The sequence below is a fragment of the Lissotriton helveticus genome, chromosome 8 (assembly GCF_964261635.1).
Source record: "Lissotriton helveticus chromosome 8, aLisHel1.1, whole genome shotgun sequence".
Classification (NCBI taxonomy): Eukaryota; Metazoa; Chordata; class Amphibia; order Caudata; family Salamandridae; genus Lissotriton; species Lissotriton helveticus.
Genome location: NC_136069.1, coordinates 185,167,067 through 185,194,096, shown reverse-complemented (window position 1 = coordinate 185,194,096; position 27,030 = coordinate 185,167,067). Strand labels below are relative to the sequence as shown.

General features: G+C 49.0%; 1 protein-coding gene across 5 annotated transcripts in view; it reads left to right on the top strand.

The window, feature by feature from the left end:
• The window catches only part of TTC3 (tetratricopeptide repeat domain 3), a 1,911,479-nt gene that overhangs the window by 1,440,922 nt on the left and 443,527 nt on the right, over positions 1 to 27,030 (top strand). For all 5 annotated transcript variants that reach the window (XM_078656864.1, XM_078656865.1, XM_078656863.1 and 2 more), the window contains one exon: positions 22,214 to 22,317. In XM_078656864.1, coding sequence (XP_078512990.1) covers positions 22,214 to 22,317 — 104 coding nt within the window. The remainder of the gene's footprint in view (positions 1 to 22,213; positions 22,318 to 27,030) is intronic.

Here is a 27,030-nt window from a genome sequence, read left to right as displayed (position 1 = left end):
AAAACTGTATTATTTGACAGCTGTTTTTATATTTTGGAGATTGCTAACATGAAATTGCTACATCTGTTATGTATGATGGCCATTATATATATGTATTGTGTTTTATGTATTGCTATTACTCTTCTTTTTGTATTTTTCGTTCTCCTCTTCAGCCTGCTAACAATAAAAATCTTTAAAAAAAAAAAAAAAAAGACATCGTGGGGCCCCTGGATCCCAAGACAGCCCTAGGCAACAGGTTTATCCTGGTCTTGGTGGACCATGCCACTCGGTACCCGGAAGCCATCCCGCTCCGGACAGTCACCGCCCCAGTGGTGGGCCGTGCCCTGATGGGGATCTTTTCCCGTGTGGGATTTCCCCGGGAGGTCGTCTCAGACAGAGGGACAAACTTCATTTCTAGGTATATGAAGTCTCTGTGGAGTGAGTGTGGGGTGACATACAAATTCACCACTCCTTACCACCCTCAAGGAAACGGGCTGGTTGAGAGATTCAACCGCACATTGAAGGGCATGATTATGGGCCTGGAAGAGCCCATGAGGCGGAAATGGGACGTCTTGTTACCATGCCTGTTGTTTGCCTACAGGGAGGTGCCTCAGAAATCCTTAGGGTTTAGTCCCTTTGAGTTGCTGTATGGCCACCCTGTCAGAGGGCCTCTTACTCTGGTGAAGGAGGGGTGGGAGAAATCCCGTGGGAAAACCCCTCAGGATGTGTTCAGCTATGTGCTGGCCATTCGCAACCAGACCAAGCGCTTCAGGAAGCTCGCTCAAGAGAACCTGGAGGCTAGCCAGGAGGAAATGAAGAGGTGGTATGACCAGAACACTTCTCTGGTTGAGTTCCACCCTGGTCAGAAAGTGTGGGTGATGGCGCCAGTGGAGCCTTGTGCGCTCCGTGACAAGTGGTCTGGGCCATATGAGGTGGTGGAGCGCAAGAGCGAGGTTACCTATTTGGTTAACCTGAAGACTCCCAGGCAGCCCCTGAGAGTGCTACATGTGAACCGCCTCAAACCCCACTTTGAGAGGACTGAAGTGACTATGCTTCTGGCTACAGATGCTGGAGGGGAGGAGGATAGTGATCCTCTCCCACACCTCCTGGCAGTCAAGGAGCAAGATGGGTCAGTGGATGGTGTGGTCCTCTCCCCCACCCTGACTCCAGAACAGCAGGAGGACTGTCGCCAAGTCTTGGGTCAGTTCGCCCCCCTGTTCTCCCTGACCCCAGGTGTCACCAAGTGGTGCGTCCACGATGTGGACACTGGAGACAGTCTGCCTGTGAAACAGAAGTTTTACAGGGTGGCTGACAAGGTCAGAGCCAGCATCAAGGAAGAAGTTTCCAAGATGCTGACGCTAGGGGTTATTGAGCCCTCCAGCAGCCCCTGGGCTAGCCCAGTGGTCTTAGTGCCTAAGAAAGCTGCTACCCCCGGTGGCACCCCAGAAGTTCGGTTCTGCGTGGACTACCGTGGGCTCAATGCGGTCACCAAGACTGACGCGCATCCCATCCCCAGAGCTGATGAGCTGGTGGATCGGTTGGGAGCTGCCCAGTACCTGAGTACTTTTGATTTGACTTCAGGGTACTGGCAGATTGCCCTAACTGACGGGGCAAAGGAGAGGTCAGCATTTTCCACACCAGAGGGGCACTTCCAGTTCCGTGTCATGCCCTTTGGGTTGAAAAATGCACCTGCCACATTTCAGAGATTGGTCAACCAGGTACTGGCGGGGCTGGAGCAATTCAGCGCAGCCTACCTGGATGACATTGCTGTGTTCAGCTCCACTTGGGAGGAACACCTGCAACACCTCACTGAAGTGTTGAAGGCTCTGCAGAAGGCAGGCCTCACTATCAAGGCCAGTAAATGCCAGATAGGGCAGGGATCTGTGGTGTACTTGGGACACCAGGTGGGGAGCGGCCAGGTGGCGCCCCTACAGGCGAAGATTGATACCATTCTGGCTTGGGAACCCCCAAGACTCAGACTGAGGTGAGAGCCTTTTTAGGTCTCACCGGGTATTACAGACGGTTTGTCAAAGGTTATGGCACCATTGTGGCCCCTTTGACAGAGCTGACATCTAGGAATCAGCCCAGGAAAGTGAATTGGACTGAGGCCTGTCAAACTGCTTTTGACACCCTCAAAGCTGCCATGTGCACAGCACCGGTGCTTAAGGCACCTGACTTTTCCAGTGAGTTCATTGTGCAAACTGACGCTTCAGAGCAAGGCGTGGGAGCAGTACTCTCACAGATCAATGAGGAGGGAGGAGATCAACCAGTGGCTTTCATTAGCCGGAGGCTAATCCCCAGGGAACAGAAATGGAGTGCCATTGAAAGAGAAGCTTTCGCTGTGGTCTGGGCTCTGAAGAAGCTGAGGCCCTACCTGTTTGGTACTCACTTCCGTGTTCAGACCGACCACAGGCCCCTCAGATGGTTAATGCAGATGAGGGGTGAGAATCCAAAATGGTTGAGGTGGTCCATTTCCCTACAGGGGATGGACTTTACGTGGAGCACCGCCCTGGTACAGAACACGCCAATGCTGACGGTCTGTCCAGATTCTTCCGCCTTAGTGATGAGGACTCCCAAGAGGTTGGGTAGTTCTCCCCACTTTCAGCTGGAGGGGACACGTGTTAGACCTGACACCTTTGGCGTGGTTCTTCCCCCATCTTTTTGCCTCTGACTCATGTGTTTTGATGCTGTGCTGGATTTCGTTTTTGCTGATTTAGATGCTTTGGACACTCTGCCACTGCTGATCAGTGTCAGAGTGTAAGTGCTCCCTCTGTAAATTGCCATATTAATTGAATATACCTGATTGGCATATTTGTATCACCATGGAGTCCCTAGTAAAAAGTGCACTGTGTGTGCCAGGGCTGGTTATGACAGATGCTACTAGTGGGCCTGCAGCGCAGATTGCGCCACCCACATGAGTAGCCCTAAAAAGGACTCAGGCCTGCCAGCGCAGGGCCTGTGTGCAGTCAGTGGACTGCCCTGTCCCCCTGGCCAGTGTCTCCACTGGCTGGGCCTAACCCTTCCCTGTCTGTGCACCTCAGTCACCCCTATGGAAGGCTCAAGGTACCCCCCTGTGCAGGGTGCAGTGTATGGATAAGGTAGAGCATGTACTAGTGCAGGTCACATGCTCTGGTAGTGGGCTGCAGCCATTTTATGTGCTCACTGCTGTAAGGCTATCTTGCTCCATAGAGTAACATGGAGGAGGCTGGGCCCATGTGATACCAGCCTATCTTCCCATAGGAACAAGATGGGACATAAGTGAAAGATATTGTTATTTTTGATTTATAGCGCGCCCAATCACCTGCAGGTCTCTAGGCGCTCGGAAATCGGTGGTAAGAACAATAACGTGGCAGACACAGAAGAGGCATCCACTAGTCTATATAGCACTGATAGATCTTCTGAACCGCAATGTTTTTAGCACCCGTCTAAAGCGTAGGAGATTCTCTTCCCTGCGCAGCAGCTCAGGTAGTGCAAGTGAAAGATATCCCTGAACTCAGAATTTAATGACACATCTTTTAGTGAAGGGTGTTTTTAAATCCTGTGTTGGAGAATAGCACTTTTAGAAAGTGGCTGTTCTCTTGTCTAAACCTTTCTGTGTGCCTGGGTTTGTGGAATGCCTGTCTGGTCTGGATGGGACAGGGGGGTTGCAGAGCCCCCAGAGGAGAGGGTCGGAGCCAGCCCGGGGATGAAAGGGCACATCTGCCTGCCTGGGAGGTGGGAGGAAGAAACGCCTGATAAGTGCTGGGCTGTGCCGGCCTGCCTCCCCCATGCTAGCTCCCTCCTGCCGGTCAACTGACACCTCTGACCCTGAAGCTGACAGGAAGAAGAAAACCAGAGACATCTCAGTACTCCGCAACCCCGAGAACTGGTTTAGACTGGACCCAGGGCCCCCTTGCACAAAGACTTCAAAGGACTTCAAAGACATTGAGGGGTATAATGAAAGGACCCCTGACTACAGATGTTAGATTCTGAAATTCTACAATCAAGAAGGAACCTCTGCTGGAAGGAGGACGGCTGGGGAACTAAAGGAAGACTGCCTTGCTGTGTGCTCTAAGGGCTGACCTGTTCTGCTGTCTAACTGGAAGCTGAGGAGGAGAAAGGGACTTTGCTGTGTGCTGTGACCCTGCCTGCTTGAAACTGCCAAGACTCTGCTGTGTGCTGTGTCTGCAACTTGAATCTCCAAGGGCCTGAGAAGAGCTGGCCTCCTGTTGGGAACCCAGGGTTAAAGGTTCCTAAAGCTTTGCCCAAGACTGCTGAGAGATCGTGCTTGTGGCCCGCTCCAACGTGTGATTATTACTTGCCAGCCGTGAGGATCGATCGCTGTGCTCTTCGGCACAGATTCAGGGGGTGAGGAGGGACCCGGAGTTGTTTTCTGCGTCCTACATTCCCCCTGTTGATCTACAGGTGGAGAATCCGGCTGACCGTGATCTGCGGCCCCGAAAACCCTTTGCCGCTAAATCACCAGCGCGGCCTGGGGCCAGGAACACCCCCCCCGTAACTTGCTTCGAGGTCCAGGAGCTGCCGCGGCGAAGAACAAAGCCGCCGCACTCCCATTGGTGGAGGGAGCCGAGCCCCCTCACTAACGCCGCGACGGGATTGGCCCGTGCGGCGCGGCGTCATCAGCGGGATCGTGCCGTGATTGGTGGCTGGGGCGCAGCGTCATCAGCGAGGCCGCGCTGCCATTGGGTGGCGGCCTCGCGTGTAGAGGGGCTCGTCTGAGGAGCCGCGACGGGATTGGCTGCCTTAGCTGAGGCGGCTGGAGGAGCTGAGTAATCACCGCCGGGCCCGGGAAGAAGTGACCTGCCCTCGCCGAGGGAATCCGAGGCGTCCCGCACCCCTGGCCAGCCGTCCCCCCACAAGGTGAGCAGCACCGCCTCCCCCGCCGCTCGTTGGATTGTCGAGAGCGGGCGGGAGAGGACAGGGGACCGGCCGGGGCGGGGACGCGTGCCATCTGCATGGCCTGGGGCGCCTGAGTCCCAGGAAGGCGCGAGGCTGCACCTGGGGGAGGAAAGAGTCCCCGAGCCTCGTGCAGAAGCGCATTGACAGCGCTTGGAGCCCCGAGGTGGAGTCACAAGGGGGCATTGTGGTTACTGCTCGTTTTGAGAGCAAATTAATTATAAATCAGTGGCAATATTTTTACCTGCTGATTAAGGAGACTTGAGACATTGGTTTACATAAGAACTTCCTGAAACTACGTACCACCATAAAGATTAAGTGCACAATTTTTTATAACCAAGTGATTATCGTGCAACTGCCTCATTTACATTGCTGAAACTAGATAAAGTTATATATTTTTATAAAATATACTTACCTGTGTGGTCTCAGTTTGTGGTGGATTGGGGATTATTGTTGTGTTAAGTGCAAATGTTATCCACATTGCCTCTGTTTAGCCTAGACTGCTCGCGCCATGCTACCTAGAGGGTGAGCAGGGGTTATCTCAGAGGGTTATTCCTTCACCCTGACTAGAAGCAAGGGTGCCTACTTGGTCTAAGGTACTTACCTCTGCCAATTAGAGACCCCCGGTTCTAACAATGACCTAAAGCAGGCCATGTGTACCGCACCTATTCTCAAGAGTCCTGACTACTCCAAAACCTTCATTGTCCAAACAGATGCATCTGAGTTGGGTGTGGGAGCTGTTCTTTCTCAACTGAATATTGATGGTCATGACCAGCCCATTGGTTTTATCAGCAGAAGGCTGAACCCTAGAGAGAAACGTTGGTCAGCTATAGAGAGGGAGGCCTTTGCTGTGGTTTGGGCCCTGAAGAAGTTGAGGCCATACTTGTTTGGAACTCACTTCAAGATTCAGACCGACCATAAGCCCCTCTTATGGCTAAATCAGATGAAGGGTGAAAACCCTAAACTTCTTAGGTGGTCCATTTCCCTACAGGGGATGGACTTTACAGTGGAGCACAGACCAGGGACTGACCATGGCAATGCAGATGGTCTCTCCAGGTATTTCCACTTAGAACAGGAAGACTCACCTGGTCAAGGTTAGTTTAATGTCCCTAGGTTTGGGGGGGTTATGTAGGAGAGTGGGGTCTGCAATCCTATGGTCACCCCAGATTTTTGCTTTTTGCTTCACTGGTTTACGACTTTCCCTGGCTGTGGGCCTGCTAATCAGACCCACAGCCTAGCTGTTCTCTCTCTAAATTGACAACCATGTACTTTGGGTGCATTTACCAATTGGTACTGGGCCACCTTATCAGTCCCTGTACCCAGGGCATAGGTGTATCCAGGGCCTACCAGGGGCTGAAGCATGTATTATGCCACCCCTGGCTGGCCATCTAAACCTGACACAACTGGCTGCATGACAGCTGAGGCAAGGTGGTGTAAACACCCTTTGCTGTAGATATAGTATACCTATATCTAACCCTAAAATGGACACATATATTCCTATCAGTCACTCCTATGGCATGCCTTATCAATCCTGAAGGCAGAGTGCTTGGAATTATGTGAGATGGTGCTCTGGCATGAGCTGAGCCCGTTTGCAGCTTGCGGAACCAAGTCCTAATAGCTGTTCCATGATAACGCTATACCATATACTCTTAAGTGCATTATCAACCTCGCGGTTAAATGCTAACTCTGGTCAAGTCAAGTCAAATGATCTTTATTCGGATTCAACATCCATAAAAGTACATAAAATCTTAACGTCATGGCGAAGCATACAAGAAATCAATTACAGTACACTTACATTAAAATTTTGTTATAAAAACAGCAAATTCTATAATGTGTGCAAAAAGCAATTATTTGTGCAAAACAGAGCAATGTAAAAAGACAGCAGTATACCTTACAGAAGTTTTCAGGGTAAATTCAATAACACTCTAGACCGGACTCATATGACAGAAAACTACGACTAGCGACTCTACAAAAAATAATTCTATAATGTGTGCAAAGAGCCATAATTTGTGCAAAAAGGCAATGTGCAAATCAGCAAATCACAGTACAAAACTTTTCAGGGCAATTTCAATGATGCTCTAGAGCGGACTGCAGATTTAAGAAAGCAACTGACTCTAAAAATTACCTCATCACAGTTTAACCGTAATAACTCTACAAAGGCTAATTCATAGGCGAATTGTTCAGTATTACGGAAAATAAGGCATTAAAAAATGTTTGGTATATTTAACGTAGAAACCACAGAAGAGTGTAAAGTGTAGAAGGCTTTGTTTGCCCCCAAGGCAACAGGGACAGTCTAATTGCTCCAAATTCCTGTTGAATCCTATTGGGAAGCATAATAAATTTTTGATGCTCCCATCTCTGAACCGGAACAGCATACTCCTATTCCATCTACTCATCTTTTTACACAGATAACTTGCGGGTAGTTTTGGAGGCCTGTCACTTGGTATAAAAAATGAGAGGTACCTTAGGACTGCCGGTTTTATGAGGACTTTCTTTTCTCTTTCACAGTTATAGTGGCTATATAGAGCCCTTTTTACTAGATTCTTGTGTGAGCAGTCTATTGTGGTGGGAGATGTAAATAAATGACCCTGCTCTACACTCCGTAGGCTTTTTTCCACCGCAGCGAGCCATGGTATCTGGATGGCCCGGTCGCATTTCAAACAGTCCTTAATAATATCACGGGTCAGGGACGCCGCGTGGTTCCTCCATATTTTCAACCAAAACAGAGCAGGCCTGGCTTTTATAAAGTCCTCTGTATATGGAATGTGCAGTTCTTGGTGGCACAAGTAGATAGGAGCAGAGATGACCCCCCCCCCCCAAATCTCCCTGCAAAACCGGTTCTCCTCTGTTTGTATATTAGTGCAGTTTGTATATCCCCATACCTCGGCGCCATAAGTTCCTGTAGATAGGCATTGGGTCTTGTAAATATGTAACATTGAAGCAATGACCTCAGCACTTTGCGGTTGGCGGAGAGAAGTAACAGAGTTTATAGATTTGCTCACTTTGTTTCTACCTTGTGCCACGTGCGGTTGCCAAGACCCAGAATCCGCAAACAGCAAGCCTAGGTAAGGGAAAGTGTGAGTGCACTTTAAAACATTGTCCCCTATTGAAATACTGTCAATCTTGTGCTTTTTTGGACCACAACACATTATAAATGACTTATTAAAAGTTGTACAAAGTCCCAGATCTGCCATGAATGCAACAAACCCTGTAATTAAAATTCGTAAACCATTAGGTGTGCGGGCCATGAGTACCGCGTCATCCGCGTAGAGGAGAGCCGCAAGTGGTCTACCATTCACTTGTGGCACATCAGGTGTCAGTTTACACACACAATTGCTCAGTTCATTTATGTACAGAATAAAAAGCATGGGGGCCAAGACACACCCTTGTCTGACCCCCCCTGCCAATTAAAATATCACTGGATACCTCGCCTAGGGTGTTCAAACGAACGCGGGCTCTCAGATCTTTGTGCAAATGCGCCAGGAAATTAACTGAGTCATCTAAACCATAATTCAACAAAACTGACCATAAACGGGAACGGTTAACAAAATCAAATGCAGAACTTAAATCCATAAAACCTAAATAAAGGTTTTTTTTTTGGCAATTGTGTACTTTCCCATTATTAAATTTAAATTGAGGCACTGTTCCACTGTACCCACATTACTTCTAAAGCCTAGCTGGCATGGATGTAAAATGGAATTTTCTTCAGCCCAAATACTAATCCTGCTAAAAAGTACCCTGCCTAAGATCTTAAGAGTGTTATCGATCAAGGATATTGGTCGATAACAGGCAGGGTCCAATCTATCGCCTTTTTTGAAAATGGGCACAATAGTGCTATTTGACCAAGTTACAGGCGGGGCGGTGTGGGATAAGTGGTTGAAGATGTTACAGAGTAGTGGCGCCCAAAATTCTGGTTCCGTTTAATTTGGTCGATGGATAGACCGTCGGGGCCAGGGGCTTTATTCCCTGCGCTAGCTAAGATGGCATCTTCTACCTCCATTATAGTGATGTTAAGAGGGGTTAAGGGGGGACAGGGCCCATGGTGTTAAGTGGGGCCTCGTATATTTGCGAGAAATGTTTCACCCATTCGTCCCCAGGTATATTACTATTAATCGGAGTGATGTTGGTTCCCAGTGATCTTAAGCTCTTAACCTCACTCCAAAATCCAGTCACGTCCCTCAATGTAGCAAAACGCACAAGGGAATCCCAATGTTCTTGTAATAACTCCTCTGTCCTTCTTTTAAGTACGGTTTTATAACCAGCCCTCAGTCTCCTCACAGCAGATTGGTCACGTGGGACCATTGTAAGGGCTGCCCTGAGATCGCGGTTTGCTTTAGAGCATTGAGAGTCGAACCGCCGTGGTTGTTTATTGTCGGTTGTTCGTGATGGTTTCGAGATCTCATTTTTTATGGCTTTGCAGAGGTCCATAAAGGCCTCTATGATCGAATGTTCGGGGCTGTCGGTAGAGAGACAGACTGACACAAGTTGGGGGTATGTCCTGACAATACGGGCCAAAACTTCCTTGTTATCAACCCCCCTCCAAACCACCCTAAGTTTGTCTGTGGAGACTGCTAAATTTTGTGCACCAATTTCCCTCCTCATCCCCTGTTTTTTGATGGATTTTAAATTTATTAGTATAGGGTAATGATCACTATAAGGGACGTCAACTACCTTGGCATTTAATAGAAGATCCCCTAAAAACGAGGATAAAAATACATAATCTATAGTAGTTGAACACCCTCGCCCTACGTAGGTGGCCTGTGGTTCTTCAGTCCCTTTGCTTTGCATCTCATCCATGACGTTAAGTAGGTCACGAGAGATTATGTGGTCAAGTAGCTCCATGCCTCTTTTACAGCTAGGAATTCTGGAGTGGATGTGGGCGTTAAAATCACCCCCAATACAGATGCCATCAAAATAACCATATTTATGTCCTTCCACGATTTCATCTATACAATCAAATAATCTTGTAAAATTCGGGTTAGGGTAAGATACAAAATCATTATTATGAAAATGAATAATACATAACTTTATCTTGCTTGTGTATGCGAACACCTGAAAACTCTTGTCATTCACAGGTAACAGTTCGGTTTTAACTCCTGCCGTGATTTTAGCCCAGATGATTAGACCCCCACTTGGACGGCCCATGGCTGAAGGAACTGCGTTCTGATTATAACAACTGTACCCTTCCAAAAATAGAGGGCTAGTACACCATGTCTCTTGTAACATTAAAACATCAAAATTAGTGACCCACTCTATCCACTCTTTAATTTGTGTTTTGGCATGTAGACCAGCAATGTTCCAGCTCAAGATGGTCAGGTTGTCAGTAAAAGATAGGGTGTGCGTGCCCTGGGAAGGAGTTAGAGGTGTCATTGATGAGACTAAAGTTTCTGGTTCACTAGGAGCCAGAGATTTGGTGCGGCATGATGTTCCTTCATTCAAAATAATTACGGGCGGTTGGTCATTTTGTGATGTTACCAGAGTGAGTGTGGGTAGTGGTCATTCAAATGTACTCATCTCCGATAGAAGACTGAATCTGTTGAACAGGGGGTAAGGTGATGGAGCTTGATTAAATGATCTCTGAGGGGGCCTATAAAAATAGCCTAATGAAAGTAGGGTTATGACAGTGGATGGCCCGGGGTAAATATTGTTATTATTCAATGTGTATTTTGCTGTCCCCGGATGGCGAAAGTTGAGCACAATGCAGTCGCCATTAATGTTCTTATATAGGGGGCCAACCCAGCTTACCCGGCGCGCTGACAAGATTTCATTTGATATTTCATGACTCACCCCTTTGTGTTTACACAGCCAATCTATACACTTATTGTTTAGCTCAACCCACGACTCCCCTTGCCCTTCTTTGAATGGTGGGACGCCGGCTAGTACTAAGACATATGGACATGCACCCGGTGGTAAATGCAGAGTGGGTCCCGTAGTCTTCACAGGTCTTGGTGTGACAGCCGGCCTTTTATCAGCGGCAGTAGTGGTTGTAACTATTGACACCCCTCGCTTAGGGGCCACAAGGGTCGGGGTATCCTTCGGGGGGCCGCGGGCTGTGCCGATGGCGGGGGAGGAGCTGGGGGGTGCAGCTAACATAACTATTGTTTGTTGTGATTTCTTGTTAGATTGAGTATTAGCAGTGCTGTTGTTTTGTGGGGTAGAGCTGGGTACAGAAGTTGATGTGGGTGTATTGTTGGTAGCAATGTTTGGCCCTTTACCCGGCTTATCCTTATAAATTGTCTCTATGTCTTTTAATAAGCGCTCTCCCCTCATTAGATCAAGGCTAATTTGTCCCTTCCTTTTTACATCCTCTTTCTTAACAAGATTTTCCAGTCTATCTAAACGTTTAAAAATAATATTAAATTGCTTGATCATTTGACTTTCCATCTGTTTAAAAATAGTGTCTACGATAGTTTCAATCAAATTCCCATTAGTTTTAGGTTGGCTGATGCTATCAAGTAGTGACTCTGTCTGTGTACAGACAGAGGAATAGTCTTCATTTGCCAGGGTCGTTGGTGATGCAACTAAAATCACGTCATCAGGCGGGGTAGGCACACTTGTATTAGGTCCGCTCCTTAAGGAGTCTTTGTTGCCTTTGGACCACATGCTCTGAGGTGTTGGTTGGCTCTTATTGCGAGGTGGTTGCTTCCTCTTACTTGCCGTTGGATTGGGTGCCCCTCTTTTCCTTTTTTCAGGTCCCGGTTTGTTGGTAAAAGTCATAGGGGGTACAGAGTTTAATGGTGATTCTGTTGTAGGGTTCCCTACTAGCAGTGGATCTAGAGTGCTGGGAAGTAAGGGCTGTTTCGAGATAATAATTGTAGGTGAGAGTGGGGGGGCAGAGTTTCCCTTTTGTGAAGAAGATGACTCAGAAAGTGTGGTAACTAAGCCCATTGACATCCTCCTCTCAGTGTTGGCAATCTCGTTGGTTACCATGTTGAAGGCATTCTCCAACATGCTTTCAAGGGAACTTTGTTGCACAAATGACCCATCGGCAGCTTGTGCCGTGTTGATAGTGGTTCTTTTCCCCATATCGATGGTAACACTTGCAAACTCACCTAGTACAATGGCTTAAGGGGGATGGCCCAGCCCAGCCTCCTCAGGCCTCTGAGGGCCACAGAGGGCCCGCCCTTTGCCCGGGCTTCGCCCGGCTACGCTCCCGCGTCGCGGGGATGTGCCGGAATTTCAAGCTCCTCCGGGCGCCGAGGTGACGTGGCGGCGTTGCGCCGATGCTGGAGCGCCGGGGAGCCTGGGAAATGCAGTCCTCGCCGGCCGTGATAGAACGCAGCGGCGGGGGGACCAACAATGCAGGTACAGAGTGTCCATTCACCCCCGTGGGACCCTCGCTCATTCTGGGTCTAGTGCCGGTAAGAGCTAACTCTGGTATAACATCATCAAAACATGTTGAGTAAGGTGTCATACGATTTGGAATACTACCCCCTCGCCAATTCTGGCGACGGGGGTAGCATTCCACCCTTCTAGAGAGACACGACATGTATGTAACTGTGAACCCCGGTTAAAGTTAACTCGAGCCTCAGCATCACAAAATGGATGCTGCCACCACAGACACAAGTCTGACCTCCTGCTGCTGGGAGTCCTTCCAGCGAGGATGGCTTGGACAAAGGGTTTCCTGCCTTGGGAGGTGCTAGCACCACCCCAGACAGGATTTTGTGTATTGAGGTAGGGAGGCCTGAAAGGAATGAGACATGCCTGGGGCACACAAGGTGCCCTGTGCATACACCGGTTCAAACCAGTTGCTGGGGCATCCCAGCCCCAGCTCTGGCGAGAAACCGGACAAAGGATAGGGGGTGTAACCACCCCCCTTCCTGGTCCCACCCAGGGGAGGGACCTAGTCAGTAGTGCAGCCCCCTTTAGGAGAATAAAGGTAGGAGCTGGTCCCATTCAAGATTAGATTATCCTGAACTATTTAACAAGAAGAAACTCTGGCCTTCGACGTTCTGCTCCACAGAAGACTGAAGAATCTCTTGTGGGCAAGGAGTGTCCACCCTGCAACTGCAGGCCCCATCAAGCGTCCAGCGGCTTCACTTTGTCGTCTTCCCTCGAGGATCCAGACTTCAGAGCCCGATGAGACCCAGATTCCGAGACCTCTCCGACCTCTACCTACATCTACAGCAAAGCTGAGACCCGTGGGTGCGATGACACGTGGGACCGGCCATCTTGACCAAACCTACACTCCGCTTCCAGCACGACCCCCGAGGTAAACTTGACCAAGTGCTTTGGGGACTGAGAAGCCCCAGCCCCGAGCAGCCCCTGCACCAAAGATCAGCCATCCAGCATCCACGAGATCTGCGTGGGGCCCTTCTGCTTGGTTCCTGCTCGACGCGTTGTCTGGTCACTTGCCGGCTGGCTAGTGGCCTCCTAGACGACGAACTTTGAAATCTTCACTGCTGGTCTGGTTGCTCCAGACTGGCCCTTGCTCCCTTCCAAAAGTGGGGCACCCCGGACTCTCCTAGTCCGCACCAGACGCTTTCTTCACTCACCGCGTGGGTTGCCTTTGCCAAGGCCTGTTGAGTCCAATCCCGGATCCAACACCGCCGACAGCGAGAGCCTGCGTGGGACAGCTCGTGCCTCCATCCTGGTCGTCGAAGACACCTCCTGGTCCACGTGGCTGCAGAGTCAGGCGTCCACTCTTCACCTGATCGCGACGTCGACATCTGGTTCCTTCCTGGTTCCACTCCAGTCACTGGCTAGTGACTGTGAACATTGTCCCCTCTGCTTTCAGGTCTCCTTCGTCACCAATCCCCCCTTGGATTGCACCGGACATCTTCCTCCTGGTCGCCTGCAGCATCTTTCCTTTCAGGCTTCATAGACTTCAACGCGAGAACCCGACGCACTTTGACACCTGTGCACCCGCAGTCCGTGGGTGAGGTAACAAGAGCATTTCGGTGCTCAAGGGTAGTTTAACTGTCCTAGTGTCCAGTTCCACAGTCGTTGTTGTCCTACCTAGTCAGGATTGTCGTTACTCACCTTTAACTTGAACTGTACTGTCCATAGACGTTGTTACGCATCTCGCGTGTGAGTTCACACTCTGCACACGCGTTCCGTGGGCCTCCTATTACTTACCTGAAGTTAGTGTAGCGTGGTCCTATCGATCCAACAGCCTCTGGACAGCTCCATTCCTTTTATCGACTCTCACATTCCACTTACTTAGTATATGGTTTGTCGTGCCCCTAGGGCACCATTGTAATTTTGTGCAACTTGTAGTATTTTTCGTAAGAGATTGTCATGTGCTTAGCCCTCTGACCTCATAAAGGTGTTATTAATAAATATACTGTTTATTTTCATAACAACCTGTGTGGTGTCCTTTCATCTGGTATTCAAGGGGTTATATTGTGGTAAAACAGCTGGCTTCACATGCCAAAAGAGTTTAGCCTAAGACTGCTTTGTCCATGCTACCATTAGGATAGCTGGTCTATAAGGTTGACTTACAACCAATCACCATAAGGGTTGTTTGGACTGATACAAGGTGATCACTAGAACTAGTGAGCGTCATATATCAGGCCAACTTCTCACAACGACGACGGATGCGGCGCCGCAGACGACACCTACCGACGCACAGGGGTACTGCTGACAAAAACTTTCCGGATCCAGTGTGACGCCCGGGGATATTCTAAGGTAAGGAATCTAACTAATGTTTCTTACAGATATAGCATTACTGAAGGTAAGTAACTTGTGCCACACGGACGACGCCTGGGCGGAGTCGCGTGATGCTGCCCCTCCCTCGGCGCCTGGGCAAAAAGTTTCCAGATCCAGTCTCACGCCTGGGTATAATTTATTTATGTATTTATTTATTTATTTCAATTTATATAGCGCGTTATCACCCCAGGGTCTCTAAGCGCTTGTACAAAGAGAAACCAGTCCCACAGATAACAGATGTCAAACTTATAACACACCCCATGCTTCCCGGAAGAGTATTGTTTTTAGCATTCGGCGAAAGAGCAAAAGATTAGGCTCCTTCCGAAGGTTAGTTGGAAGTTTATTCCATGCTGCAGGAAGCAGAATGGAGAAAGCACGCCCACCAACAGTGGACAGGCGAAATCGTGGATTAGCCAGAAGAGTGGCCTCGGAGGATCGTAGTACCCTACCCGGAATATATCCAGCCAGTCTGGTTTTGATATAGCTGGGCGCATTACCGTAAAGTGCCTTGTGTGAAATACACAGACCTTTGAACAGTGCCCTCTGTCTGACAGGGAGCCAGTGTAACTGATGCAGGAGAGGAGAAGCGCACGTTGTCCTGGGCTTCTTAAAAATCAGTCTCGCTGCATCGTTCATAACCGTCTGCATCCGCGTAAGTAATCGCTGGGGTAGCCCTATATACAGCGCATTGCCGTAGTCCAGGCGTCCCAAAATCATGGCAGACACAACGCTTCTTAAGGTGGAGAAAGACAGCAATTGAGAGATCTTACGAATCTGTCTCAGAAGACCAACGCATGTTCCTACCACTGCAGACACCTGTTTATTCATGGACAACATGCTGTCGATGTGAATTCCCAGGCTCTTCACCACAGTTGCTGGTTCCGGTGTCTTGCCAAACTCCCTGGGCCAAAAACCGTCATACCACGGACTGCCCTGGATGGCTATGGGCAGCACCTCTGTTTTGTCCGGGTTGATCTTCAGGGAGTTGGCAGTCATCCAGTTTACTGTAAACCTTAAGATATTATGCAACCTGGTTTGAGCACCTGGAGAGTCCTCTATTTGGATAATGATCTGCGTGTCGTCAGCATAATTAAAAATCTGACAGTCCATCTGATTAAGAGCTGAAATTAGTGGCTGCAGGTAGATGTCAAAAAGGAGTGGTGAGAGGGCAGAGCCTTGTGGTACTCCACAGGTGATGGCCGCTGATGTTGAGACTAGGTCGGGCAACTGCACCTTCTGCGATCTATCCTGCAGAAAGGAGGTGAGCCAACCTAGCGCTTGCCCCCTGATGCCCATGTCTCTCAAACGCGACAGCAATTGACTGTGACAAACCGTGTCAAAAGCCGCGGAGAGATCGAGTAACACAAGGGCACCAGGGATCCTCTTGTCAGCTCTGCACCTTAGTTCGTCTAGAATAGACACCATCACCAACTCCGTGCTGTGATGAACCCGAAAGCCGGCCTGATTTTGCTCTAGCAGATCATTTAACTCCAAATGCTTAGAAAGATATGACAACACATGTTGTTCCAAAACCTTTGCTAAGAAAGGTAGTTGGGAGATGGGTCTGAAGTTTTTTAGATTTTTTGTGTCCGCCCCTGGCTTTTTTAGCAGCGGGATCAACCGGGCCTCCTTAAACATAGCCGGAACTTGTCCAGTTTCAAGGGACTTATTGAGCAGGTGAAGAATGTCCTCCTCCATCCCTGGCATAGCTAGTTTAAAAACACTTGAAGGACAGGGATCCGCCTGGGAGCCTGATTTTACCCTCCCTATCAAGCTGGCTAGCATCTCCTTCGTAATCAAGGGGATGATATCCAGAAAGTTATCGACTTTGGGCACGATAGACTTAACTTGGAGTGAGCATTCCAGGACGGGGGTGCACGAAATTTCTAACAGAAGATCCTCAATTTTCATAATGAAGAAGTCCTGAAAAATTTGGCAGTCCTCCTGCGAGAAGTTAAGTCTCTGCTCCTTGTTTTTCCTCAATTCAGAAAGTACCTTAAAGATTTCTTTCTGCGGATTGCGAGCTGTGGCAATCCTAGTCTCGAAGAACTCGGATTTACGTGCTACGATAGCCTTTTTATACATAGCCAGCTCATGTTGATATAAACTCCGTGCCATCGAGCTGTAATCCCGCTTCCAGGCTCTCTCAGCCTTTCGCAGGACCTGTTTCCTTGACCTCAACTCATCGTTGTACCAAGGTGCTCCAGCTCCTTTGTCCACCATTTTCACCCTTCTGGCCGGTGCCATTAGGTCTATGGTGGATTTTAGCTTATCCACTACCTTCTGGCAGATAACCTCGAGTTTGTTGTCACAAATAGTTGGAGTGACGGGGTTTAGTAGATTTCTCACCAGATCTTCCTCGTTTATGGAGTTCCATCGCCTCACAGTTCTCCACACCGGCCTAGATTTCTCTCCATATTTGGGTGCTACTTTCTGTCCCCTAATCAGATAGTGGTCAGACCATGCACAGGGTCGACCAGATATCGTCCCATCTCCAGGATCAGTCGACCATACCAGATCTAGCGTGTGGCCTTTGTCATGGGTGGGACCTACTACCAGTTGAGTCAATCCAAGCGTAATTAGCGCTTCCTCTATGTGACTTGCTTGCCCCTCCTTGGGGGAGGCATCCCAATGGAAATTAAAGTCTCCCATGACCAGTAGGTCCTTGTAACGAGACCTAAGGTCATGGACCAACTCCACAAAGCCATCCACAAAGTCGAGGGTAGCCCTAGGAGGACGATACACCAGCAGGATGACCAAGCAATCTTTGTCCGCCTCGAATTTAACCCCTAATATATCAGCGCCTCCCAAGCATTCGGCACAGATTTTTTCATTCTTCCAGCAGTTCTTATAGAGAAGAGCGACTCCCCCTCCTCTCTTGGTGCTGACTAGATTCTGGCAAATTGCCAAGTAGTTAGGGGGAAGGGAAGCCACTACGTCTGGCATGGATGAGTCTTCCAGCCACGTTTCTGTAGCCCCCAGAATATCAATCTCCCCATCTTGTAGTAATGTGAAGATTTCTAGATTGTGTTTCTGGAGTGATCCAGTGTTTAAGAGGCCGTATCTTAGCATCCTATCAGCTTTCCTACTCTTTACGTTTTTTTGTTCATACACAGTCTTAAGTAGCCCTTCCCTCTCTAACAATGTATTACAATCCCCACTGAGCTTAGAGCTCCCCTGCTGAACCGCCATCAACTCTGTTCTACTGTACCTGATAAAAGGTCCAGGGTTTAAGGTCCCGGGTCCCGGTAGGTCGCGGATGGGCGCAGATGGGCTCGCCTCTGGCGCGCCCACGGCGCGCTCGCTGCGCGTAAACATGAGGCTGGTTTAAATAGGCGTCTTAGGAGACCGCCTGACAACTTGATTGTTGTCCCAAGATGGCGCCCACCCGGCGTCCAAACTCTTCCCAAACAAAAATGGCATCCAATATAATCCTGAGGGTGCCGAGGACCCGCTAAGCAGCGGTGGAAAACCGATTAATGTGCAGGTAAGGGGGCATTCGCTATTAAGAACACTATTCTACACTATTCTAAATTTAAAAACAATATTCTCCAGCTAGGAGAACGAGTCCCTACTTAAAAAAACTCGAAGCCACGCTATTGCACAAAATTGACAGATAGACAGCGCAGAACGCTTAAAGCGCGTTATAATTCAAGCCTTGATCGTGGGTTAGGTTTACCTTGTAGACGGATGAAGAAAACATTCCCTAGGTTTAAAATATATACAATAACACAAAAATATTGGGAGTCCCACACACAGCGCTCACATCAACATTCACTTCCCACTATCACACATTAAAAGTTTCTACTCGCATTCGTACGCCACATTCACAAAGGGTACATCAGTGCAATCAAGATGGACGATATTGCACCGGCAAAAAGGACTAAGTTGGGCAGAACAGAAATTAAATGGGTCATCAGAGACAACAGTGATTCTGCCACCAACAAGAACTACGCCAACAAGCGTTTCGGTGTAAGGCCCTGATTAGGCCGCACCTTCGTCAGGGCAAGGAGGTACCACGGTGTGGGTGACAACACAACGGTCCCGTGAGGTAGGATGTAATGTTTTAAACACGGGTTCCTGTTTCAGACGTTCGCTGGAGGGTCAGTATATGTTAGATTTCTCAACATTTCTATCGAATTGCTCACCTCCTCAATATATGGGCTTTGAGGAGATGGCTGTAATAAATAAGTTGTGCGATAAACAGTTCAGCGTTTCCAGCCAAATCACTGCGGGATAGAAAACTCTTCTCCAAAGTACAGCGGATTTTAATGGGTGGACAGTCCTTTGCTTACTTGGCCCTGTCTTTATGGAATTCTCTTCCACTCCCACTTCGTTATGAACATAATTATGTCAAATTCCGTAAATGCCTTAAAACATGGTTATTCAACCTCTGACTTTCCGTTCTTCTTTCCTGCGTGGGTCCATAGGCGCCGGGAAACCTCCGGGTAGTGTGCTCTGATTTTGCTTTCCGCCTCTGTACTCTCCTTGCTGCACTCCTTAACAGATACTCAGACAAGAGTAACTCCAGTTCATGTTTTGGTGATTGCAGTAAGGAGCTTCTTCCTGAGCGTTCAAAGTTCTATGTGAAGGAATCTGCGGCTAGAATCGTCTCTACCAGATACATCGTTACTGAAGGTAAGTAACTCGTACTTCCGGTCCAGGGAGGACCTGGCCTGGCAGTTCGGTCTGGACTGTTCCCATGGGGCACAGGGGCAAGACTGATTTGCATATGGCTGGGTCCAAACTGGGGTGGCGTAGTGGGCAAAAGAACAATGGATTTAACCCAGATCTTTTGACTGGGGGAGAATGTTTGCATTGTCCGCATTCCGTCATCTTTTGTTTGCTGTAACGCCCAAAAGAGTTGCACTGTTTAATCACGCTTTCAGGCAGTTAGTTGCACCTCTTTAACTCATCTTGCAGACATGTTTCAGGTTGTTAAAGTCGTGTTGGCTGGGTGCCTGCAAGATGAGATACACCTGTGAATATAGAAGCAGAATAAAACATGATTATTTTAGTCTGGTTTTTTTTTCTGCTTCAAGGAGTTTTTCGCAACAGCCGTATCATTCCCACCCCTAGCACACTGTTATCTCACATATTGATATAAGCATCCTCTCTTGTGACAAAACACAGTGGTACACTAGCATTATAAATAAGAATACAGACCAACACTTTTTCTTGTGGGAAAACTGTTGCAAGTTTATTTGCACTCTGTTATGAATATATATATATAAATAAACACACACACACACACACAGGTAGGGTTTACTTACGGTTAAGAACTAACCGCTGACACCCCATTCAGGGCCTGATACAGTCCCGTTTAGATTTCAATAATGTCCTCTACCTTGGGACCCCGGAGTACACCCTACGTAGACTGCAGATAGTGCAGAACTGTGCGGCCCGCACACTGCTACGGCTTCCACGCAGACTATCAGTCAAAGCGGGACTGATTAGCCTGCATTGGTTGCCGGTGCGTCAGAGAGTCATCTTCAAGGCCATGTGCATTGCCCATCAGGCTTTTTGGGACACAGGGCCTATGATTATCCGTGGACTAGTAAACCAATACCAACCAAGCAGAAACCTTCGATCTAGCCAGGCCTTTATGGCTATAGCTCCGAGAATAAAAAAGGCAAGGTCCGGTGGAAGGACATTCACCTATAATGCAGTCAAAACCTGGAATTCACTTCCTCTCCATCTCAGATCCAATCCCAACCTTTCTTCATTCCGGAAACAACTAAAGACGTTTCTGTTTAACCTCCCTCAGTTAAACTTTAGCCAGCTACTCTAGCTCGCTATTCCCATTCTGGTTCCTAGCGCTTGGACGCCTCCGGGCAGCAACCGCGCTGTTATAAATCTACTTTTCATTTCATTCATTTCCTGAAACAATTTCCAGCCACCGGGCATTACGTTGCCATCTCATTCTTTTATCTGGTGCTGTATCTTACGTATTGGGGCTGCAGCCAAATACTTTTTTATGTGTTTGTTGCACCCGTGCCACCATGGAGCGAGGTACGGCCAACCTCCAGCTGTCAGAATACCAATTGTCTCTTTCGGGATGAAGGGGTCGCCGTTGCGTTCTTCTCATGGCCCCATATGGCCTGAGTATCTCATTTTTATTAGCGGTCCCATCACCCTTTGATGGGGTCTTGAACGCCTTTTTGCATAAAGATCACCCTGTAACTCCGCTTGCGACGCTGTATAGCAGTTCTGCAATGCTGTTTTGTTTAGCTCCCCTGCTGGGTGGGTGGTAACATCTTCTGCTGCCTTCCAGCCAGGTGGCCATAGGGAAAAAAAATGCAAACCCCTCCAGAGGCATTGGGGAAACTCTTAAGAGGCTGTCCCCTCTAGTGTTCCCCTGCAGGGTAGGTGGCCATCCGCTGTGGTTTCCTTCCACAATGGTCAGCAAAGTGCGTTAGTTAACTAGCAGTTATCGAATCTTGCGCAGGAATCCAAGATACACACTGAAAGGGTACTACATTAAAAAAAATACTTTAATAATGCTCAAACACTTGCCAGACGAGGCACTAAAGAAATTAAGACTATTGGTCCTTCAGGCACTAATTTACGCTTTGATCATATCTGCCAAACTGCTCCATGTCATGTGTGACACCTTCAGCAAGTTTTGTATTTAAAAAAAAAAAGTTTTAGCTTAAAACAAATTGCATTCTGGGACTTGTGGTGTCACTTAGCCTCTGTAAAAACCCAGAATAGAAATTTTCATAGCCAATATTTTTAAAACAGAACTGGGTACGGCTGTGTCATATGATATGGGATATTTGAGTTGAAGGAGACTGAGAGCCTCATCCTTTCTATGTAGACTGTTACAGAAGAGCTTTACGAAGCTGATTCTGTACTGTTCATTGGCAAAAACATGATGTGCATCTGTAGAAATCCTTTGTCCTTCATGAGGTAACAAGGTTCACCAGCTTCAAAGGTTGAAAACACAAAGACTCCACACAGTGGTACTCATGTTTTATTCTATTTCTATATTCACAAGCTTTCCACGCTGAGTAACTTATTTTGCAGGCACCCAGCCAACACGACTGTAACAACCTGAAACACGTTGTCTGCAAGATGAGTTAAAGATGTGCAACCAACTGCCTGAAAAAGTGAGATTAAAGCTGAGCCCTCTTGGAGGAGCAGCCCTGTGCTTTTCTTGACCAGGCGTTTTCACCTCGGTCCCAGTGTCATATAGGCCTTGGTGGAGGGGCGTGGGAATGTGGCTTAGGCCTCTCTGTGAGGTCACCTTTCCTAGATGAAGAAGAAATAGGACCGAGTTTACGCTATGTAACACTACAGAAAAAGAAATAGTAACTGTTTGGTGACTTGGGCCACTTTTTTTGGGGAGTGCCCGGGACTAATTGTGATCCTAATCTGACCCGGAGAGGTACCAACAAGCACAGTTTATGCAGAATGCCGGCAAAATGCTTACATAACTGTTCTTCTCCTTAACCCATACTTAGGTTCTAGCTGAGGTGCACAAGCAAAGTAGAATTAAACATGTACATTTTAATATTGATTGCACTTTTAAGTTTAATTTTTGTTTTTTATTGTCATTCAAATTGCCAACCCTTAATTTATGTTTTAATGGTGTATTTAGATCCATCCCCATAGCACCTGTGCTTTTCAACTGATATCAAAACAAAAAACAACTGTTAAGAGTTGTATGCCATCTAATTTTTAGGTAACAATTCTAGAAAACCAAAAGAATATTGAAATTTTCAAGTTGTGCTGCGCCATGTCAAGTTGTGAGGCAAATCTTCAGTTTCTGCATTCAGCTGGAAGCAGGTAAGACTTTCAAATATTTTCAGTAATACAAAGCACACTGCAATGGTTTAAATTAAAAACGTAGAATATAGTAACAAAATATTCAGTCAGAAAAAGAAATGACCATATTGAAGCACATATCGTATTAAACTGGGTAAAAGTTTGCAACGTATTATAGTTACTGAAAACCAAGTAAAAGTATTAGAACAGTATTTGAGGAGCAGCATTGAAAGGGAAAGAGGGAGGAGTGCTAGTTACACAAGTCCCTTTTGATTTCTCATTGTTTTGGTCTCTGCAGCATTTCTTTTTACCTGTTCAGCCAATAATGACTGTTAATCTCTTTTCCTGCTCCTTTATTATGCACTTGACCATTTCTAAATGTTTTGTGGGAGATCCGGAAGCATGGCTCCACTTGACCCTCCATCCTTGATCCCCATGGTGAAGAAGCCAAACTTCTGATCTGATAGAGACTACTAGCCGCAGATTCCTTAACGTAGAATTATCCCAGGCGTGAGACAGGATCCGGAACACTTTTCTGACAAGGTATCCATGCGCACTGGGGGGACTTCACAACGTGACTCCGCCCTGACGTCGTACCCGCTGGTGACTTCAGCAAGCATACATAAGTCCTATCCCGGCACGCCTACGTCCGATTTTTCTCTTTCCGCATGCAACGCGTCTCCGGATTGTGTCCTGGCCTGTTTTCAGGCCTTCTCCCTTTATTCAACGCCTTGGCGTTGCATGGAACAGTGTGCGAATGCCTTCGGGCTTCAAGACGTGTACCTCCTGTGCACATCCTGTGTCGGCGACGGACCCTCACCCGATTTGCATGTGGTGCCTGGGTGAGCACCACGACTCGGGGAGTTGACGCCTGCCAGCACCTTAAGCCTAAGTCGCAGCGGGAGTGCTGGATGATTCTGCGGATCCCTTGCCTTGCGCGGGGACTTCCGCGGAGTTGCCGGCGGCTCCGGCGCAGGAGGTTTCGTCTTCAGGTCGTAGGAGGGCGTCGGCGTCGAGGTGTAGTCCTTCAGGGCTCCTTTCTTCGGCGCCTAGCGTCCCTGCCTCGCCGCAAATCCCTACGGGGCTCCCTTTGGTGTCACAGGTTATCGCCGGGACTCCGGGCTTGTCCCTGAGTCCCCCTCGATCCTCTGAGCAGGCGTTGCCTCACCAGAGGTCAAGCCGGCGCCGTTTCGGCGTCCGGAACCTTCCTCCCCAGCTCCGGTGGAGTCACGCCATCCCGAGTTCCTCTCGGCCCTCGACTGTGGCAGTTGCCCTGTCTGAGGTCAATCCGGTGCCTTTTCGGCGCCGCGCCTTCGCAGTTTCGGTGTTGGCCTCAACCCATTCTCTTGGAGAGCTCGTTGTGGCAGGAGACGGCCCGGTGCCACGGAGGCCCACTCTGGCGCCGGTCGACGCTGCTCAGGCTTCGATGGCGGACTCCACGGAGGTTCCTTCTTCTCCAGAGGCCTGCCATCTATTGGTGGGTTCCTCCCCGGAGACAGGGCGCCGTGTAGTTGCCTTTTCACCGGCTCTTCGCCGTCCCCACAGCCTAAATCCTCGACCCCTTCCTTCCGTGGCTCGCAGCTGGCTTCTCCACCGGCCTCCCCGCACTCCCCTGAGGCCCCTCAGGTTCCCCATTCCTCTGTGGATCCCCACTCTATTTCGGGGCAGGCCGCTCCCACCTGGACTTGGGAATTGGCGGCTCAGTCTGCATCCGTCACCCATGGAGGAATTACTTTCACCTCCGCGGCGCCCTACTGAGGCCAGTGTTGCCTTTGTTCGGGCCATTTTCACAGCTGCTGGTATTCTGAGGATGGGTGAATCTGTCACTCCATTTCCTAAAGACAACCTCTTGGAGATTCTCCACCAGGGCTCTGGTAAACGGGAGTTGTTCCTTCCTTTTGAAGCGTCACTCCATAATTCTCTTATGGGGGCTTGGGGGCGCCCTGCCACGGGCGACCCGGTGCCGCAGGCTCTACTGTAACAACATTGTCCTGCTCCGCACGGCCCGGTCTGTCTTTCTTTCCACCCTTCTACTCAAGGCGCTCTACTGCAAAATGCTTTTCCGTGTTTGCCTGTTGCGGTGTTTCCTCCGTCTTGCGAGGCCCAGTGGTTGGATGCATGGGGACGTAATGTCTTCGCCTCTTCCAGTGCTGCCTTACGAACGTTTAACATCTTGTGTGTGTTGACCAGGGCTACTTCCAACCTGTGGGATTCTGTGGAGTCCCTACTTTCTCATGTCTCTCATGAGGGTGCCCATGCTGATTTGCGGGGCCATGTGTTGGATAGTTAAGAGTTGGCTGCGTTTATTCTTCGTGCGGCTTTGGATGTTGCCAATGCTATCGGCTGTGCTATGGCCACTTCTGTGGCTCTCCGTCACCATGCTTGGCTACGCAATGCTGTTTTTCCTGAAAATATTAGAGAGCGTCTGGTCAACCTCCCTTTTGACTCTGTCCGCCATTCAGCGTCTTCTTGCGGGGCTTCGTCCTCCTCCTTAGTAGGTTGGTTTGTTGATCCTCCGGGTCTCGGTGGGAGGCGTTATCCCACTTTGCTCCTGGTTTTGGTTTTTGGAGCTGCTGTTACACTTTCTGTGAGGGATACTGTGCCCTCAGGGTCCTTGGTGGGCCCCCCCTCTTCAGTTGGGTGCTGGTCCAGCACCCCCTTCTTTGGTAAGAATGCGTTTTTTGGCTGATTACTAAGCCCTCTGTGGTTTCTGCCGCAGGTCTATGATTTTGTCCTCTGATGCAGGATTGTTTTTTCCCTAAGAGTAGTTCCCATGCTTACTTGGGAAGTGTCCTACCCTATGTGGGGTACATGTAGCTAATTTACAGCTCTGTCTTACGCGGGGGGTGGACTCCCCTTGCAGGTTCATCACCCCCCCCCCTGGTGTTGCTGTTTTGCGTTGGAGTGGTCTTTGGTCCTTATTGGACGTTGCTGACCATCTCCGGCGTTGTGCTGCAGGCCTTTGCCCTTGCCTGCCGTTTGGTCTGACCCTCTGTCTGGTGTTTCTGAGGGCATCATTTCCTGTGTTGACGTACTTGGCCGCTCTACTTGTTTCTCCTTTTATCTTCTAGCTGATCGCACTGTTTTGTGGATCAGTTCTGTCCTGAAGCGGCCCCCTTTAGGGGTCGTCCGGGACGGGTTACTAGCCTTGCTCTTGTTCTGTGCCCGACATGGTCCGTGTGTTTAGTAATGTGGCGTTGTCAGCAGTTGGCTGCCCCCGCCTGCTCTTCTGTTCTGTGGCTGGTGACCTTGGCGTGGCCCCTGGAGCTTCTGCTTTTTGTCCTGCGGGGTCATTGTGAGCTTCCGTTCTTATTCTTCTGCCTGCTTATTGCTAGGCGTCGTTCAGTCTTATCTTTTGGCTTCAAGCTGTGATGGGCTCGGCGGACCTCTTCACTGGATATGTTTCCCGGTGGAGGGCTTGCTGTATTTCGGCCTCTTCTTCTTGGAGTCTGTAGGTGGCTCTTCTTCCTCTGCGCTGCCTGTACCTTGGGGCTTCCGGTGGAGGTTCCTTGTACGTTGCCCCTGGGGTGGGGTGTTCTGAGACCCCCCCCCTCCTCTTCGTATTGCTTTCTCCTGTTGGTGAAGGCTGGGTTGCCTCTTTTGTCGTTCTAACACATCCCCTGTGGGGCAGGTGTTCCTCCACGATATTGAGGTTCTCTTCAACTTAGGGCTTGTGCGGTGGACGGGGCTATTTTCCCTGTCCCGTAGCGGGTCCCCTGTTGGGTGGTCTTGGGCTCTTCTGAGCTGGAGAGGTCTTCTCGCAGAACACACCTCCCCTTTGGGGTATGGCTAGGGTATATATTCTACATTAAGGAATCTGCGGCTAGTAGTCTCTATCAGATGTACGAGTTACTTACCTTCGGTAACAATGTATCTGGTAGAAAAGTTTCTAGCCGCAGATTCCTTCACGACCCGCCCTTCCTCCCTGTTTCTGCGAGGACCCTTCTCAGTCTTCCACACTCGCCTGCTTCAGGGCGGCGGTCCGGTGCGAGTGCCTTTTTCTTACTCCCTCCCTGGGGGATGCTCGCCTTGTTGTTGTCGTTGCTCCATTCCTTCCTTTCTGGTGATTGGTGGGCGAATGCCTGGGTACTTCTGCGCCCATGCATTTGGTCTTCAATGTAAGTTTTGTTGTGCCCTGCTTACTTGTGTTGCTTGCACTTCTGACTCTTACAATCCTAGGGGGTTGAGGTCCCCTGGCTGAGTCTCGACCTCAGTTCTTTTTAGGAGCTCCCCCCTGCTGGTAATGTTGGGGGTATGAATTGTCATTGTGCTTCTATTCTGGCCTTAGACCCCTTCTTGGCTCCGGGCGGTTGTTGCAGGCTTCTTTGTCTGCTGTGCTCTTTTTCACATACTTTCTGTTTCCAGGGAGGCTGTTCTTTTGGTTGCAGGCTTGCTTACAGTAGCTGCGCTCTATTCTTTCATTCCATGTCTTAGTACCTGCAACTATTCTGGATATGCTGTTCCTCAACTTTTGTTTCTTTCCCTTCTGTATAGCTGGGTTTTCGTACACTGTTCCAGTATTCTTACAGGTTTGGTTGTGATGGCTCTGCGTTGTGGTGCGGAAAGTTCTCAGAAGAAAACTGACGTAGGTGCGCTGGGATGGGACTTGTGTATCCTCGCTGACGTCACCAGCGCAGACGACGTCAGGGTGGAGTCACGTGGTGCCGTCCCCGCGGCGCGCAGGAATGCTGTGGCAGAAAAGTTTTCTGGATGCAGTATCACGCCTGGGAATAA